This window comes from Cricetulus griseus (genome assembly GCF_003668045.3).
Source record: "Cricetulus griseus strain 17A/GY chromosome 1 unlocalized genomic scaffold, alternate assembly CriGri-PICRH-1.0 chr1_0, whole genome shotgun sequence".
NCBI lineage: Eukaryota > Metazoa > Chordata > Mammalia > Rodentia > Cricetidae > Cricetulus > Cricetulus griseus.
In genome coordinates, this window is record NW_023276806.1 from 84,005,165 (window position 1) to 84,023,020 (window position 17,856).

A 17,856-nucleotide genomic window follows, 5' to 3' on the forward strand; every position below is an offset into this window, starting at 1 on the left:
TATCCTGGCACTTGCTCTGGAGACCAGGCTGGCCTCGAACTCACAGAGATCTGTCTGCCTCTGCCTCCGAGTGCTGGGGTTAAAGGCGTGCGCCACCAGCACCTGGCAAACTCAAGTCTTTAAGCCTGATGGCATATGATTTTCTCCTGAGCTATCTCTCTTGAGGGTGTGGATATTCTTGTATTTGTAGTGCTTAGCAAATAGGTGGTTAATAAGTTTTTCATAGATTGATTTACTACCTCAGTCCCTCAGAAGTCTGCCTTATTTTTTTAAAGTTTGGTTTTCGAGACAGTTTCTCTGTAGCTTTGAAGAAGTCTGTCTTATTAACCTTATTTAAGCCATCTTTTAGGTAGTATATCTTAGAGGCACACTAGTCTACATGAGGCATAGAGCATAGCTATTTGTCTTGTGTTACAGTAAAAGCAAAGCTCATTGGTCAGGTTGAGTATCTCTCACCCAAAATGTATGGGCCAGAATATATTTACATTTCAAATTTTTTGCATATATTTAAGACCAAAGCCCAAACATGAAATTCATTTATATCTCATGATATATATATGACATATCATATATATAATAAATTATAGTTACATAATATGTCAAATAATTTTGACCATGAAGTAATTTGTAGTGTATAGTTTATCACTGGAGACATATCAACATTCCAAATATGGATGAGAATTTTGTATTTCAGATTTTCATATTACTGAATCTCAGCCTGTAATGCTTTACTTTAATATGAACCTTAGACTCTCAAATTGGCTTGAATTCTATTTCCAGACGTTTGGAAAAATGTGCTTACTGCTAATGGGCTTTGGATGATACTGGATTCTAATCCTCTAGGGGCTAGTTTACTATAAGCTTCAGTTTTCATATTTGCATAAATATGTAAGAATAATAAAAATTTCTTCAGGTTGTCATGCTTAAAGGAGATACTAGATCTTAAAACTCTTAGTAGTCCATAGCTGATTATTCATTTTGCAATATTTATCTTGTTAGCATTTTTAATTTTGCCAGTATTATTAAAATCCTTATCTGTACCAAAAATCAGAAAACCACAGAATAAAAAGTAATGTCATCAAAAATTGGGGCAAAGTTTTTTGCACATACAAAATTAAGATAGTTGAGAAGAAATAATGGTTATATATTATAGTGGGAGATTAATAATAAGCAAATAAAATTGTTTAGTAATTGAGGGTGTGATACATGTCATGATAAGGAGGAAAAGTTAGGCATGATAAAGGATAGTATATAGATGGAAAGTTGGTGAAATCACTTGGATAAGGAAGACTGAACACAGCAGATGGTAGGGGAAGAACATTCCAATGTGAGGTCATAGCAGTAATGATAAGACTAACACACTGGAAGTGTCTTAAGTACTTTAATGTATTTGCTTATTTAAGTCTTACTGTAAATGTTAGAAGTAGGTTGAGTGGGGTCTGGTGGCAAAACCCTGTAAATCCCAACTACTAAGACTAAGGGAAGAGGATAACAATTTCAAAACTTGCCTGAGTGAGTCAGCCTGGGCAGCATAATAAGACCCTGTCTTAAAAAACAAAAAGAGGCAGGCATTGGTGGCACACGCCTTTAATCTCAGCACTGGGGAGGTAGAGGCAGGAGGATCTCTGTGAGGCCAGCCTGGTCTACAAAGCTACACAGAGAAACCTTGTCTCAAAAAAACAAAACAAAAAAAAAAAAAAAAAAAAAAAAAGAGAGAGAGAGAGAGGACTGGAGATTGAGCTATTTGAGTGTGGTGTAACTTGCCTTTAATACCAATCCTCAAGCAGTGGCAGGCTGGTCTATGTGAGTTCTAGGCCAGCCTGGACAACATAATGAGTTCTGGGCTAGCCCAGATTGTATATGATGAAATACTTTTGCAAAAGTCCACCCACCAAAAAATGGGGATGGGGGATCTTATCCTACCATTTTGTAGATGAGGAAGTTGAAGTACAGAGAGGTACTGTGTCTAAAACTGAACCCTAATCCATCTTCTTGGGAAATGCTACCTACTCTGTGTGTGTGTGTGTGTGTGTGTGTGTGTGTGTGTGTGTGTGTGTGTGTGTGTGTGTGTGTGTGTGTGTGTGTGTGTGTGTGTGTGTGTAGTCCGTGCTTCCTTGCTTAAAAATACTATACCAGAAGATTAAATTTTTTGATTTTTACCCGGTTGCCAAAGGAGTCCTTATATAGTATACAAAACTTAAAGCTATGAAGATTATTGGGGTTGCTCTCATGAGAGTAGTTTTGGGTGAAAGTTTGAGAAAATTTAGTATATAGACAGATGGAAACAAGAAGTTTATTGTTGTTATTTTTTGTAGACTATGAGAAGACAACGAAACGAAGTTGTAGTTGAATTAAGGAAGGTAAGTATGGCTTACAGTAATTGGTATTATGAGAAATAATCCTGATAACAGTGTATAGAAAATATTAAGAATTATATCTTTTGTAAAATATACTACCTGTTGCATAATGAATTGTATTTATTGAATATAGTCAAGCATTTTCAGTCTCAAGTGCTCAACAACATTTCTTTTTTTGTTTTTTTGAGACAGGGTTTCTCTGTAGTTTTGGAGCCTGTCCTGGAACTAACTCACTTTGTAGACCAGGCTGGCCTCGAACTCATTGAGATCCACCTGCTTTTGCCTCCCAAGTGCTGGGGTTAAAGTCGTGCACCACCGCAGCCTGGCTTTTTTTTTTCCTCCTAACAAGTTTTTGTTTTTAAATAAGTCTAGAAAGCTGTTGAAATTGGCAAGATAAAATTTGCCCACTTTCCACTAATAGATATGAGCAAGTTTACTTTTTGTAACTTTTAATAATTTGTGTAAAGTCTAATCTAGGTAGTAGTTGTACTTTGTTAATTTGTTACATATTAGTTTTATTAAAGTAGACTAGAGTTGAGAATATAATTTTTGATTTGCCCCAAACATTTCAAGTAAAATTGAAACGGTCCTTGACTTTTATTAATTTGCCTAATTTTAACTGCCCAGCTTCTGCTTTGATTCTGCTTTTAGATAATAGTCACTTCCAGATAATGGTTTACTACCTTTGAGTGGAGGCGGGCTTAAACTGTACATTAGCCATTTTAGTAAAACTATTTTCATTTGTTTTTACAATAGTTCACAGTTCATTAGAAATGAATAGTATTTGTGATTTGGGACTCAAATTAACTTATTTCGAAATTTCATATTTTTTTGCATTTGTTTTTACATTTAAAAGGTACTTCATTATTTTAGTTTGTAGGCACAGGATTGCTTAACTTTTATGAAAATAGTTAACTGTTTTTCTTTTGCTTATCTGAAATTGTTTGACTTTTTTCTTAAAGAATAAAAGAGATGAACATCTCTTAAAGAGAAGGAATGTACCACAAGAAGATATCTGTGAAGATTCTGATATAGATGGTGATTATAGAGTGGTAAGTTATTCTGGTATTCTTAGACTTCCAGTAGATTTTTATGAATACAACATTTAAAGATGACCTTTTAACTTTGTTTTCTCTTTAACTTCTTGCCAGCAAAATACCTCTCTAGAAGCTATTGTTCAAGTAAGTTGGGTTTTATTTACCTCTCTTTGTACTTTCTGAACAAAACAACTAATTACTGTGTATCCATGTGATAAATTGTTCTACTTTTTTTTTTTTTAGAATGCTTCAAGTGATAACCAAGGAATTCAATTAAGTGCAGTTCAAGCTGCTAGGTGAGTTAAATGATCAAATTTAAGTTCTTCAGGCCCTATTTTAGGTAGCTAAGTGCTTATATTAGTGCTACATTAGTCAAAACTGTAAATTGAATTATAAGCGTAATGTATCATGTATAACAAGTATACATTAAGTGTATATTGCTGCATATACACTAGTATTTTTCTAAGCCAGAAATGCCAAATCTTTTGTACATTTCAGTTGTGAAACCTGTGTTGTCATATTTTTAGGAAAAAGCCAGAAAAACTTAGTGAGGAGCTGAGGAGATAGCTCCACCTGGAAAGTGCTTGCTGTGCAAGCTCGAGGACCCAAGTTAAGTCCCCAGAACCCATGTAAAAAGCTGAACATGTAGTGCTGGCCTGTAATCCTAGCACTGGAAGTGGAGAATAGACCTATCCTTGGGGCTCCCCTGGCCAGGCAACATAGCTGACTTGGTGAGGCCTGGGCCAGTGAGAAACTCTGTCTCAAAAACAAGGTGGGTAGCTTCTGAGGAATGGATTCTGAGGTTGACCTCTGGCTTTCACATATATGTGCATGCACACATACATGAACACACACATACCCAATTTATTATTGAGAAAGATCTTTGAATTAACTAGTATATTGAAGAAGATATGGTTATATTATAATATAATGGTTGCTTTTTATATTTATAAATTTAAAAGGATTGTTCGTACAAAAATATTTCAAGAAGATACTGGTTGTAGTTGGTAAGATTTCAAAGTACAAAAAATTTTCACAGATTTATGTAATATCAAATTGTGAATCTTTTATGTTGCATTACATGTCCTACTAATGTGTATTTACGGTAACTAAGACAAATAGGGAAAATGTAGCACTACATTATTGTATCCCATAGACTAAAGATACTTAGAGTTTGCTATAAGAGAGATTATGTTTTGAAACAGTAAATTCGTGTTTGTGAGATTAAGATGTGAATTATGTGGGTTCCAGGGAAATCCTGAGCCAGTTTCAGGGATATGTAAGAACAAACTGATTTCAAGATAATTTTAGGATTTATTGAACAATGTTCCTGCAAAAAAAGAACTACAGGTAAAACTATTGGAGCCTTAATACAAATAAAGTCTCTGGCACCAAAGTGATTCATATTCTTATTTTGTAGCTATTGTACTCTTTATTATCAAATAAGAAAAGCAGGGTCTGGAGATACGGCTCAGTGCTTAAAAACATCTGCTGTTCTTGCAGAAGACCTGGGTTGAGTTCCCAACACCCACAGCTCACATGGCAGTTCACACCTGTCCACAACTCCCAATTTTAGAGAACCTGATAACCTTTTGACTTCCTTGGGTATGAGGCACACACATGTGGTGCACAGACACACATGCAAGTAAAAAACTCATATACATAAAATAAGTAAATCTTTTAAGAAATTAAGGGGGACCAGCCGGGGTGGGGGAGGGAGAGAGTATTGGCATGTGAAGCAGGCTTGTTTCTAATTTGAACTAATCAAAATATAATTTCTAAAAAAAAAATCTTTTAAGAAATTAAGATTTAAAAAATAAAAAAGAAAGAAATTAAGATAAAAGCCCCTGATCTTATTCACTCTTGGGCTAAGCTCTGTGCCATGAATTTTGGACAGTATTATAAAAATGCTATGCAATAGTATTTTCTTGATTTTAATAGAATATTTTTATTCTTTATAGGAAAATTTCTTACATGCATACCATGTATTTTGACCATATCTACCTCTCACTTCTCTAACTTCTCTGACCTCCTCCCAACAGATCCCCTTTCTAACGTCATGTCTTCCCTTTTAAAAAGAGTTCCCTTAACCTACTGTGTCCAATTAGTGCTTCTCATCTACTGGGGCTTGGGCAACCTACCAGTGGCCACGCCTCCAAAAAGAAACGACTGCCTCTCAATAGCCATCAAATGCCAACAGCTCTTTAGCTAGGAGTGAGGCCTTGTGAACCCCTCCCTCATCTATGCTGGAAAGCTTGGTCTTGTGAAGGTAACCATACCTGTTGTGAGTTCTTGAGTGCCATGGCCATCTTATGTCCTGAAGACAGTATTCACAGCACTGTTCTCAGTCCTCCAGCTTTTGCATACTTTCTTTACCTGTTTCTGTGATGTGCACTGATCCTTGAAGAGAGAGCATGTTGATAAAGATGTCCCATTTTGGACTGAAAACTCAACAGTCACTTATTCTCAATACTTTGTTCAGTTATAGATCTCTATATTAACCATTACAAAAATACTTCTGACCAAGCACATATCTATGGGCAGAAACATAAATATTTATAAGGCAGTTTGGGAACATGATGATTTGGCTGAACTACAATTGTAAGTTTACCCCTAAGAACTATAATCTCCCTAACCATCGGCTTTTGACCAGGTTTGTGATAACTGATAAGAATTTCTTCTATGGAACAGGACTCAAATCCAATGAGAAAGGAGTTGGTTGCCCTTTTTAACAATCAGGCTACCATTGCATCAGTGGGTACATTTTTCTTGGCATGTCAGTATTGTCCCATACTGATTACAGCCATTAGTGTCTGTTCTTCTCCACCCTGCCCACCCTCCATCCCCAGTGGCCTACATTGTCCTTCCCACACTATGAAAACTAACTAATACAGAGGAAGTTTCTGGGTCAGTTCCAGATTAATTTTTCATGTCCTACCTGCAAGGTATAATATAATTTCTTCCTCAAGTTTAGATTCTAGCCTGAGGATATATAGCTCAGTTGGTAGAATGCTTACCTGGTACGTACAGATTTGATAGCAAGCTCTGTGTAAAACATATCTGTAATCACAGTTCTTGGGAGTAGAAACAGGAGGATCAGAAATATATGATCATCCTTAGCCCCATAGGAAGTTTGAAACCTAGCCTTGTATATATGAGAACCTGTCAGAGAGGGGGGGGCGTAATTGTTTAGGATTTAATAGTGATGGGCTGGAGAGATGGCTCAGTGGTTTAGAGCACTGGCTGCTCTTCCTGAGTTCAATTCCCAGCAACCATATGGTGGCTCACAACCATCTGTAATGAGATCTGGTGCCCTCTTCTGGCCTGCAGGCACACATGCAGACAGGACATTGTACATAATAAATAAATAAATCTAAAAAACCCCAAGAATTTAATAGGGAATGCAGAGCTATTCTCTGGCAAAGTACTCGCAGAATACTGTAAACATAATAAATAAAACCTTTATTTATAAATAAATAGTGGCACCCAGCAACAAGTGTGGGACTGTGCTGTACACATACTGTACCTGAGAGATGGTATGGAACCTGAAATAAATAAATGACTAGCCATTCCTATTGAGAGTAGGATACAAAGTGCTTAGAGATGAGATCACAGTGATACCAGGCTTCAGTTAGATGAGGTGTGGAGCACCTTATGGAGCAGTTGAAAGGTAAGACAAGGAGTTTTATATTCATAGGATAGTAAATAAATAACTGTCCCTTATATAGGGACAGTTTATATAGGGTGATGCTCTGATAAGATTTTCTTAAACCTTATATTTATATAGTTGTACATCAAATTCCAGTAAGAAGATTTATGTTAGTTATTGTTGGGCTTTCATGATATTTTATAGGATATAGAGTGGGATGAATGAATGTGACCACTTTAAGCATACCACCCTTTGGACTCTTAGCCTTTGTAGGGCCTGATATGCCTAATTTGAGACATTTTGAAAACGTATTAATTCTTTTTTAGCAAAGTAAATGTTATGTTGAAATTTGTCTACCTGTTCTCTAAGCATAAAATTAACTCCGAACATAGCACATACAAAAACTTTTAGTTGTGCCATACCTTTAATCCCAGCATTCAGAGACAGAAGCCAGGACTACATAGTAAGAACCTGTCTTTAAAAAAAAAAAAAAATTAGTTGCCTTTTTAGTTGCTATATTCAGAACTGTGTTGAGGGAATAGTGTTGTATTATTAAAAGTGGCAAGATGTCTACCAAAATTTTCTAATTATTGGCCCTATTTATAAATTTAATTTATTAAAAATCTTTTCATGATTAAAGAAAATAAATTGCATTACTTGAAATATAAGAAGTAATTTTCAAAGTGTATACTTATGCCATCTCTTCAGATTTACAGCAGTACCTATATATCCAATGTGAATTTGAATTTAGTTGTAATAATATATATCATTAAGTTTTACAAGAGGTATCTGTCTTACAGGAAGCTTTTGTCCAGTGATCGAAATCCACCAATTGATGACTTAATAAAATCTGGAATATTGCCTATTTTAGTTCATTGTCTTGAAAGAGATGACAAGTAAGTATATAATTATTGTTGTAAACTAGAATGTGTTCTTTTGCAAGGGTAGATTTTCTAATTTAATCTAGGAAAAAGACTCAAGAGGTAGTGACAGGAGGGTCAGAAGTTGAAAGTGATCCTGGGCTATACATAATGAGTTTGGGACAATCAAAAGTAAAGTGTTACAGGATAGAATTGAAAGTTAAAATCAAGAATCAAGGTAAGAACCAAAAAAAATTTGAAAATTATTTTTAATGTGTGAACTTTGAAAATTGGCAAGATAAGTATTTAAAAACTGATGAATAATATGAAAATGTCTGTTTCAGTAAAGATATAAATAAAACTACTAAGAAGGGACATTTGGGGACATGTCTGAACTTCATAATGAAATGATTGGGTTGTTATGTTTTTAAGGATAGATGGATAAATCAACTTGAGCAACATTTTAAATACTGAAGGGAAGAAATGGTTGGTAGTCAGTTGGGTGAAGTGAAATGTGTGATTTAAAAATCTCTTGTTCTTTGGTAGTCCTTCTTTACAGTTTGAAGCTGCATGGGCTTTGACAAACATTGCATCTGGAACTTCTGAACAGACACAAGCAGTGGTTCAGTCCAGTAAGTTGTTAATTAGCAAAATTGTGATTTATTTATTTATTTATTTATTTATTTATTTATTTATTTATTTTTGCCTCATTGGTAAAAAATAAATTGTGATGGCCAAGCATAGTGGCATATGCTTTTAATCCCAGGCTTTGGTTAGCTGACATAGAAGGATCATGAGTTTGAGGCCTCATCTTATAAATAAATAAATCTATAGATCCTCCTAAAAGATATAGTTAGTATCTACCGATAAGACAGGGTTGTTGAAACAGCTGCCTTGAGTATGTTACCTTACTCATCTTGTTTTATTGACTGATAAACCCATTTGCCAAAGTCCTTTTGATTCCTTTGATTCCTTTCTGTATGATTTAAAAGAGCAGAGCACATACATTATTCAACTAGTAAGTATGTTACATCTTAATGTGTGTGATATTAGTTAGAAATTACCTGAAATCCTCCTAAAACTGGTTTTGTTTTATTGGATAGATTTTATGGTCCTATCAGTGTGTCACATTTTCTTTCACTTTTTTAAAACCATTTACTTTTTTTGTTATGTTTTAAGTTTTTTAAGTTTAAGTTTTTTTAAGTTTAAGTTGTTAAGTTTTTAAGTTTTTTAAATATTTTTATTTTATTTACATTGGGTTTTGGCCTGCAGGTATGTGTGAGGGCACCAGATTCTCTGGAACAGGAGTTACAGGCAATTGTAAACTGCCATGTGGGTGCAGGCAATTAAACCCAGGTTCTCTCAAAGAGCAGCCAGTGCTTTTAACAGCTCCACCATCTCTCCAGCCCCACATTTACTCTTTTATATAGTTCTTTTTTTTTGGTTTTTCGAGACAGGGTTTCTCTGTGTAGCTTTGGAGCCTGTCCTGGCACTCCCTCTGGAGACCAGGCTAGCCTCGAACTCACAGAGATCCGCCTGCCTCTGCCTCCCGAGTGCTGGGATTAAAGGCATGCCCGGCCTTTTATATAGTTCTTAATGACTAGGAAGAAGCTGAGTTTTTTTGTTTTGTTTTGTTAAAACAGGGTCTCATGTAGCCCAGGCTGGACTCAAACTCACTATGTAGGTAGGCTAGCTTTGAACTGCTAATCTTCCTGCTTCCAACCTTCATCTAAGTGCTAGGATTACAGGTGTTTTCTACTTTGGATTTGTTTATCATTGCTATTTTATATGGTATCCAAAAATCATAGATAATCATGAGCATGATTGATCTGCATACTTATAAATTATGTAGTGTTCTTTGGAGTTCTGTCTAAAGACAGGAAGAAAAAAGCCAGTGCATGTTAGTGTGCTCAGGTATGTGGAGACCTGTTTCTGTGTTTGCTATCCACTTAAGCAACAGAATCACCAGCCTAAGAACTCAGATAGTGTTAATTTAAATTTCCCTATCTAAAAATTGTTTAAGCAAAGCAAGCGAGATGGCTCAGCAGAGAAAATACTTCCTGCCAATCCTTATAACCTCAGTTAACTCCCTGGGACCCTGATGGAAGAAGGAAACAATTGGCTTTTGCAAATCGTCCTCTGACTTATTTATGCACACCCATACACACCTCACGAGTACACCCATATACAGCCATATTATACCACACATACTCAAATACAACAAACACAAATACAACATTCACACATATACACCACATACGTGCACTCATGTATACCATGCACACCATTAACATACATACACACTTTCTTTCTCAAACTAAATACTATAAAAAAATTTCAAAAGGCAGAACTTGCCTAAAAAGTTGGGCTTTTTCTCTGAGTTTGAAGGTAATACTTACTCTATAAGGAATTAATCTTGAAATTGGAATTCTGTCTAAGCTAGAGCCATAGTGCAGTTTTAGACTATGAGGACAACTTACAGAGTGCATTGGGTTCAGTCCAAGATTGTGAATGAAACAGGGAATTTAATTTGGAATTGTTTATATATTAAATTTTACTTTGATGTTTTCCACAAAAAATATTTAACAAAGTGATGTTTTAAAATAGTTTTGGTAGTTTGTATAATCTTTTGTTGGGGTCTCAGTCAAAAAAGAATTGAAGGGGCTTATATTTTCTTCATCTTTAATTGTTATGTATTTTCCTCTTTCAGATGCTGTGCCACTCTTCCTGAGGCTTCTGCGTTCATCCCATCAGAATGTCTGTGAGCAGGCAGTGTGGGCACTGGGAAATATCATAGGTTTGTATAAAACTTAGAATGCTGACCCAATAAGTTAGATAAATCATACACTATCCAATAAAAATGACTGCTAGTAGTTGAAAAGTAATTTCTTGTCATTTCCAGTTTTTGTGACATTAGCAGAGAAATTTTAACTGTATAACTATGTAAGTGTAAAGCAACAGTAAACAGAAGGAGCATGTTTGTAAGTTACCATATCTTTTTGTTGGTAGTCAATTCTTATTTAAAGGATTGTAAGATATATAAATTATTGATATTTTTCATATTAATGCCCACTTTATTAACTTTCTCCATTTAAGTAATAGGCAAATTTTAAACTGATAATTTTCCCCTTTATAGCACACTTGAAAAGTCTAAAAATAAAACTTTATATAAGACATTAAAATTTAAGCCGGGTGTTGGTGGCTCATGCCTTTAATCCCAGCACTCAGGAGGCAGAGGCAGTCGGATCTCTGTGAGTTTGAGGCCAGCCTGGTATACAGAGCGAGTTCCAGGAAACCTCCAAAGCAATACAGAGAAACCCTGTCTCAAAAAAATAAATAAATAAATAAAATTTAGTAATGTATAAAATATAACACCATTATTGTTTCACACATACACGTGTGTGCTGGGATTGCAGCTATGCATCACCATGGCTGTTTAGTAGAGGATATAGTAAACCAAACTTTTAAATTCAAGGAACTAATCCCAGCACTCGGGAAGTTGAGGCAAGAGAATTTTTGTGAGTTCAAGGCTAGCCTATACTACATAATAAGACCCTGTCTGAAAAAAAATAATGGAAAACTTCTGGGTTTTGAGTTAGTGTGTTCCTGCTATAGCTCAAGACCTCAACTATGGAGGATGGGGTTTTTAAAATCCCTTTTTAGAGGCCTCATTACTTTGATAATTGGATTCCGAGATTGTTTTTAAATGATGACATTTCACTTATTTTGTGTGTATGTGTGTTTGCATGTGTCCTGCAGCATATATTTTCCAGGCTGACCTTGAACTCACTATGTAGCCCAAGTTACATTGAACTCAGACCAATTTTCCTACCTTAGCCGCCTCTTTAATTCTGGGGTTTATGGGTATGCGTCATCACAATTAGTTGCATGTATATATTAGTATTGTTCTGATACCTCTTTATTGTCCCATTCTAGGTCTAATATGAGAATGTATGATTGGGAGTTTTTGTGGGCAGCTTGCTCTGTAAACTTACTAGTATAGAACACACTACCTTCATAAACATGGCGTTGCACATCCAGGTGCCTCTTTCCTTTGCTCTTATACCAAGTTTTAGGTATAAAATTGTTAAAGCACTGGTTCTCAACCTTACTAATGTTGTAACCCTTTAATACAGTTACTCATGTTGTGGTGACCCCCAACTGTAAAATTATTTCATTGCTACTTCATAACTGTTATTTTGCTACTGTTGCAAATTGGGTTGTTTTTGTTTTTGTTTGGTATTTCAAGACAGGGTTTCTCTGTGTAGCTTTGGAGCCTATCCTGGAATAGCTCTTGTAGACCAGACTGGGCTCGAACTCAGAGATCCGCCTGCCTCTGCCTCCCAAGTGCTGGGATTAAAGACATGTGCCACCACGGCATGGCTCTGTTAAAAATTGTAATGTAAATATCTGATATTCAACCTCCAAAGGGGTTGAGACCCACAGGTTAAAGGAACATCATAGTATTTGGGGTTTTGTTTTGCTTTTAATTCTAGATACATCTTGGAATTAATTCAAATACATCAGCAGATATTATCGTACAAGAAAGTTTTTCTTGTGAATTTTTAGTTTTGCTTTAATAGTGGGTCTCATGTAGCCTAGGCTGACTTTGAATTCATTATGTAGCTAAAGCTAGCCTTGACTCATTCTTCTGACTCCACCTCCAAAACGGTAGGATTACAGACTTGTGCCACCACACTATACTAATATTGGATCATAACTATGAATTCTGCATATGTGTTCTCAATAGTTATTTTGCTGTATCTTGTATTAATTTGAAACTTTGTTAAACTGAAAGTGTCATTGGGGTAACAGTAACAGATACCTGCTTAAGGTATATAAAAGAATTCTTAGTCTGCCACACTTGAGGGCATAGATGCATCCTGTGAGCAAGCAGCTATAAAGACACAGATTCAAGTAATAGGAGTGTATGACTTGCATTGTTTCTCTTGGCTCAAAGACCTAGAGTTCTTACTTGTTAAATTCCTAAACCTTTATATAAAATTAAAGAGATCTTATTAAAGTACCCAGCGCTTTATGTTTTACGAAAAGACTTACTATTGATTTATCTTATTAAATTAATCCTTCTACAGGTGATGGGCCTCAGTGTAGAGATTATGTGATAAGTCTTGGAGTTGTAAAACCTCTGCTTTCATTCATAAGTCCGTCTATTCCTATAACATTCTTAAGAAATGTTACTTGGGTTATGGTCAATTTATGTCGCCACAAAGACCCACCACCACCAATGGAAACGATTCAGGAGGTAAACAAGAAAAATACTCATATACCATTGTATGTATTTTTTTAATCTGTATATGTTTTGAATTGTACATATTTCTCTCCTCAGATTCTTCCAGCTCTTTGTGTATTAATTCATCACACAGATGTAAATGTGAGTAAACTCTCTTTGTATATTTATTTATGTGTATATACATATGTACTGGACTTGCTCTATGATATAGGAGAGATGAAAACAATGTACTTGTATTCTCTCATACTTTAACATTTCAAGAATTGAGGTATGTATATTATATATATATTTACTCTGTTTCCTATAGCATAAACTGTAGCTTCAGTGAAGAATCAAGCCTGTCATAAAGATGCAGTTAGTCATCTCTCGTTATCATTATTGATTATTCATAACCTCTGTGATTACCCTATCACAAAGCCTCTCCCATAGTTACAGCTGTATGAAATATGTATTTTTAAGGCGTTACTGTTTTTACATATTTATTGCCCTGATCTTAATCTGTGGGGAGCTTCTAAGAAATCACCTGTAGTGTTTTCTTGTTGTTGTTTGTGGCATTGAGAATTAAACCTAAGACCTTATAAATAATAGACAAATACATAACCACTAAGCTATATTTATCCCTAGCCCTCTTTTTACCTTTTGTTTTGAGACAGGATCTCATGTAGTGTCTCAGGTTGTCTTTCAGCTCAAGTTTATAGCCCAGGCTAGCCTTGAACTTGTGATCTTCATGTCTCAGCCTTTGTTTTATTTTTTTCTTAGCATGTATCAGTTATGCATAGTAATGGATTTTATTGTGCCATTTTTACACTTGTACATAATGTGTTTTAATTAATCTCTCTCTTACACATGCGCACACACACGTATCCTCTTTTGTCCTGATAATTTTCTTCCTGTTTCGAATTTGATGCCCTTCAACTTTCATGTCTTTAGTGTGTATGTGTGTGACCCAGTGAGCTTCATTGGGCTTGCTTGCAGGAAGTGCATGCATTAGGGAGTTGGAAGTGACTTTCTAGTTGCTGTACCACTGAAGAAAATGCTCCTCCTTCTCCTGTTAACCTTTAACTGGTCAAGGTGGTGGGGGGGGGCGCTGGGGGCGGAGGTTACATGTCTCATGAGTCTCTCACCCTTCCAAACAGGGTATTGGCAGGCCCAGGACTATGCAGATGGTCACAACTGCTCTGAGTTCAAGAATAAAATAGACATGTCATGCTAAGAAATTAGAGTCATAAACCTTCCTTTCCACTTCTTCAGTAATGTTCCTAGGTAGTAGGAGTAGGAGTAGTATGCATTCCTTCATGGAGCTAACAGTATTAGAGAATTTAAAAAATATATTTGACCTGTACTAAGCATTATAAACCACTGTGTATGTTGGATGGGTATGTGTGGTAGATGGACAATATATTTGGACCTATCATACTGCATTGTGAGCATCTGAGAAAAAAATGTTGGGTGGATTTTGTGTTTGGTTGGTTGGTTGGTTGGCTGATTTTTCTATTTAATGTGCCGTGTAGTTTGCTGCATTAAGATCGAATACTGATCTGAGATTAGGACCATAGTCAATTTATACATTCTAAGTATAGTTAAAGATGTTCCATTGAGTTGAAACAAGAAGAGAAAGATCTCAGATTGGTTGTATGGTTAGGAATTATTAAAATGGCCAAGTAGTGGCACCTACCTTTAATCCCAGCACTTGGAAGACAAGGGCAGATGGATCTCTTAAGTTTGAGGCCAGCCTGGTCTATAGAGCACGTTCCAGGACAGCTAGAGCTATATAGAGAAACCCTATTTTGAACTGCCCCCCCCCAAAAAAGAAAAGAATTATTAAAATGAGAAAATATTTAAGATTTGAACTTCTGTTTTACTTATTAGATATTGGTAGATACTGTCTGGGCCCTCTCCTACCTTACGGATGCTGGCAATGAACAGATACAGATGGTAATAGACTCCGGAATAGTTCCTCATTTGGTTCCTCTACTCAGCCACCAGGAAGTTAAAGTTCAAGTAAGTTCATTTTGAATAAGATGAGTTTTTCTCACCACAACTTGACTTAAGCATGACATTCAAAGATTACCAGTTTCAATAACGTAAAGCATATTATTCACTTAACAATGAAATGTGTCTTTGATTGGGAAAAGGTGAGTTATTTTATCCTAATTTTAAAGTGGAGGAAATGAGGTAAGAGCACTCTGGTTCATTAGGAACCTTCCTTCCCCTGCCAAACAGGGACACTCTACTGTGAAGAAGTGATTTCTACTCTAGAGAAGCATGCTTTAGTGAAGCACCTTGGGTGGCATCGGAAAGCATTCTTGTTAACAAGTTTGGTTAACCCTGATTTACTGATTCTGAGATAAAGGATTTGAACTGAAATGTGCAGTTTAAGGGCTTCCTAATTGTTTCTCTATTTTATGTTTTTAAGTCCTTTCACGTACTCTTTATCTCAGTGAGGCTCCATGTATAACAAGCAGGGAAAAGTTATAGCTGGAGCTGAGGATATAGCTCAGATGTACAGCCACTTGTCTTACTTGTGCAAAGTTCAGCTTTAGCCATCCCCACCACACACACACACACACACACACACACACACACACACACACACACACACACACACACGCAGAGATAGTCAAACTGCAGTGATAAAGGAGCTTAAGCAAGCACACAACTCCCACATATACAATGTCTGTTACAGCATTATTCATAATAACCCTAAAGCAGAAGTAAACTGTTACTAACCACATAACAGATTATTATTTGGCCAAAAAAAGAATGAATACCACTGAGTGCCATGACATGAACTTGTTTCTGTTTATATGAAATGTGCAGAATATACAGATTAATAGACATGGGGAGGGGTATTGCCAGGGACCTGGGATTGAGGACAATGTTGATGACAGTTAATGGGTATATAACTTCTTTGGGATATAATAAAAATGTTTGTAATTTGATGATGTTGGTTGTGCAGCTTGGAGTACTCCAGTAAGTACTGAATTGCCTGTTCTTGAAAGAATAAGTTTGTGTGTTTAAACAGCTAAATCATTTATCTAAGGAGGAAAACTTACAGAAAATGAAAATTACTTCTTTATTTTCTTTATAGGTGTAATTACTATCAAAAATGCTCCTTATATTGATATAAATTCTCTTAAAATAACTTAAGCTACATAAGGCCTAGAATGTACATATTTCATATTTCCACTGTTGTTTCTAGATTACTGTTGTTCCTGGCATGGAGTAAGTGCTCAAAAGGAATAAGTTAGTTGTAGTGAAAGATTTTTGTGAAAGAATGAATCTGTCTCAAGTTGCCTGACACTGGTTGATAAGAATGCTTAACATTAGCAGGGTGTTGATGGCTCATGCCTTTAATCCCAGCACTCTGGAGGCAGAGGCAAGCAGATCTCTGTGAGTTCGAGACCAGCCTGGTCTACAAGAGCGAGTTCCAGGACAGCCTCCTAAACCACAGAGAAACCCTGTCTCAAAAAACCAAAAAGAACAACAACAAAAAAGAATGCTTAACGTTGAACATCTCATTGAATCTTCCATTTCAGACTGCTGCACTTCGAGCTGTGGGCAACATTGTCACTGGAACTGATGAGCAAACACAAGTAGTTTTAAACTGTGATGCTCTTTCACACTTCCCAGCACTCCTCACTCATCCCAAAGAAAAAATTAATAAAGTAAGTATTTTAAAAGATACTAATAAAATGATAGTTTTTGTTTCTGGAATTAGGTTCCGAGGAATTATTACATTGACTTTTAATATATGCTGATAAAAGCTTCAAGAGAAAATATCTCACTCTTTATAAGATGCTCATGGGATTCTAGATTCAAACCCAGAGCCTTTGACTTGCTAAGTACTCGCTCTACCACTGAGTTATACTATACCATCACCAACAAAGTACATTTTAGGCTCTCTTGGAAATGATGAAATAGAGATACTTGGGTGTTGAATGTTGTCATGAGTGGAAACTTTTAATACGTAGAGTAGTTCTCCTAGTTTAATGTTTCATTTATACTTAATAGTGTGAGTGCATGCGTGCATGTGTGTGTGTGTGTGGTGGCTATGAAAGGGGGCACTGAATGGTGATGCTGATATTGGAGTGCATCTGAGGCTGTTGTAGAAATAACGTGGGTTGTTGATTACAATATTGCCGATGATTATAACCCAAAAACAGCTCACCTAAGTAGCCCAGCACCCTAAAATCTCTAACAGGCTCATTAAATGTCCTGTGATCTGATCCAGAGAGTCTAGTTATGGTTGTGTTTATAATACTAATTACTAAATTGGTGAATTTAAGTTTGGTAAATTCTAATAATATCCTCTGTAGGATGTTAAATATTTGTTGTGTTGTTTATTGCTAACTTGGATTTTAATAATGCATTTATTTTGTTTTAAAGATTTATTCATTTATTTATTTATTACATACACAGTGTTCTTTCTGAATGTATGCCTGCAGGCCAGAAGAGGGCACCAGATTTCATTACAGAAATGGTTGTGAGTCACCATGTGGTTGCTGGGAATTGAACTTGGGACCTCTGGAAAAGCAGTCATAGGTCTTAACTTCTGAGCCATCTCTCCAGCCCCTAGTAATGCATTTATTATCTTTGAAGCTTATGAAACACTGTGATCACTATCATCCCAGAAATAGCTTAGCATCTTTGGTATTAATGGAAGCATTCAGAGGTCATTAAAATAGACCAATCTAGCAAA

The 17,856-nt window shown here is 35.9% G+C and overlaps 1 protein-coding gene and 1 non-coding gene across 3 annotated transcripts in view; both read left to right on the top strand.

The window, feature by feature from the left end:
• Kpna4 (karyopherin subunit alpha 4) overlaps positions 1-17,856 on the top strand; it is a 55,821-nt gene that overhangs the window by 18,436 nt on the left and 19,529 nt on the right. For both annotated transcript variants that reach the window (XM_027391774.2, XM_027391773.2), the window contains 11 exons: positions 2,316-2,360; positions 3,320-3,409; positions 3,509-3,538; positions 3,638-3,690; positions 7,844-7,939; positions 8,450-8,535; positions 10,614-10,700; positions 12,997-13,166; positions 13,251-13,295; positions 15,024-15,155; positions 16,694-16,822. In XM_027391774.2, coding sequence (XP_027247575.1) covers positions 2,319-2,360; positions 3,320-3,409; positions 3,509-3,538; positions 3,638-3,690; positions 7,844-7,939; positions 8,450-8,535; positions 10,614-10,700; positions 12,997-13,166; positions 13,251-13,295; positions 15,024-15,155; positions 16,694-16,822 — 960 coding nt within the window. In that variant the 5' untranslated portion in view covers positions 2,316-2,318. The remainder of the gene's footprint in view (positions 1-2,315; positions 2,361-3,319; positions 3,410-3,508; positions 3,539-3,637; positions 3,691-7,843; positions 7,940-8,449; positions 8,536-10,613; positions 10,701-12,996; positions 13,167-13,250; positions 13,296-15,023; positions 15,156-16,693; positions 16,823-17,856) is intronic.
• Positions 17,062-17,388, top strand: LOC113832912. The gene has a single exon (XR_003480405.1).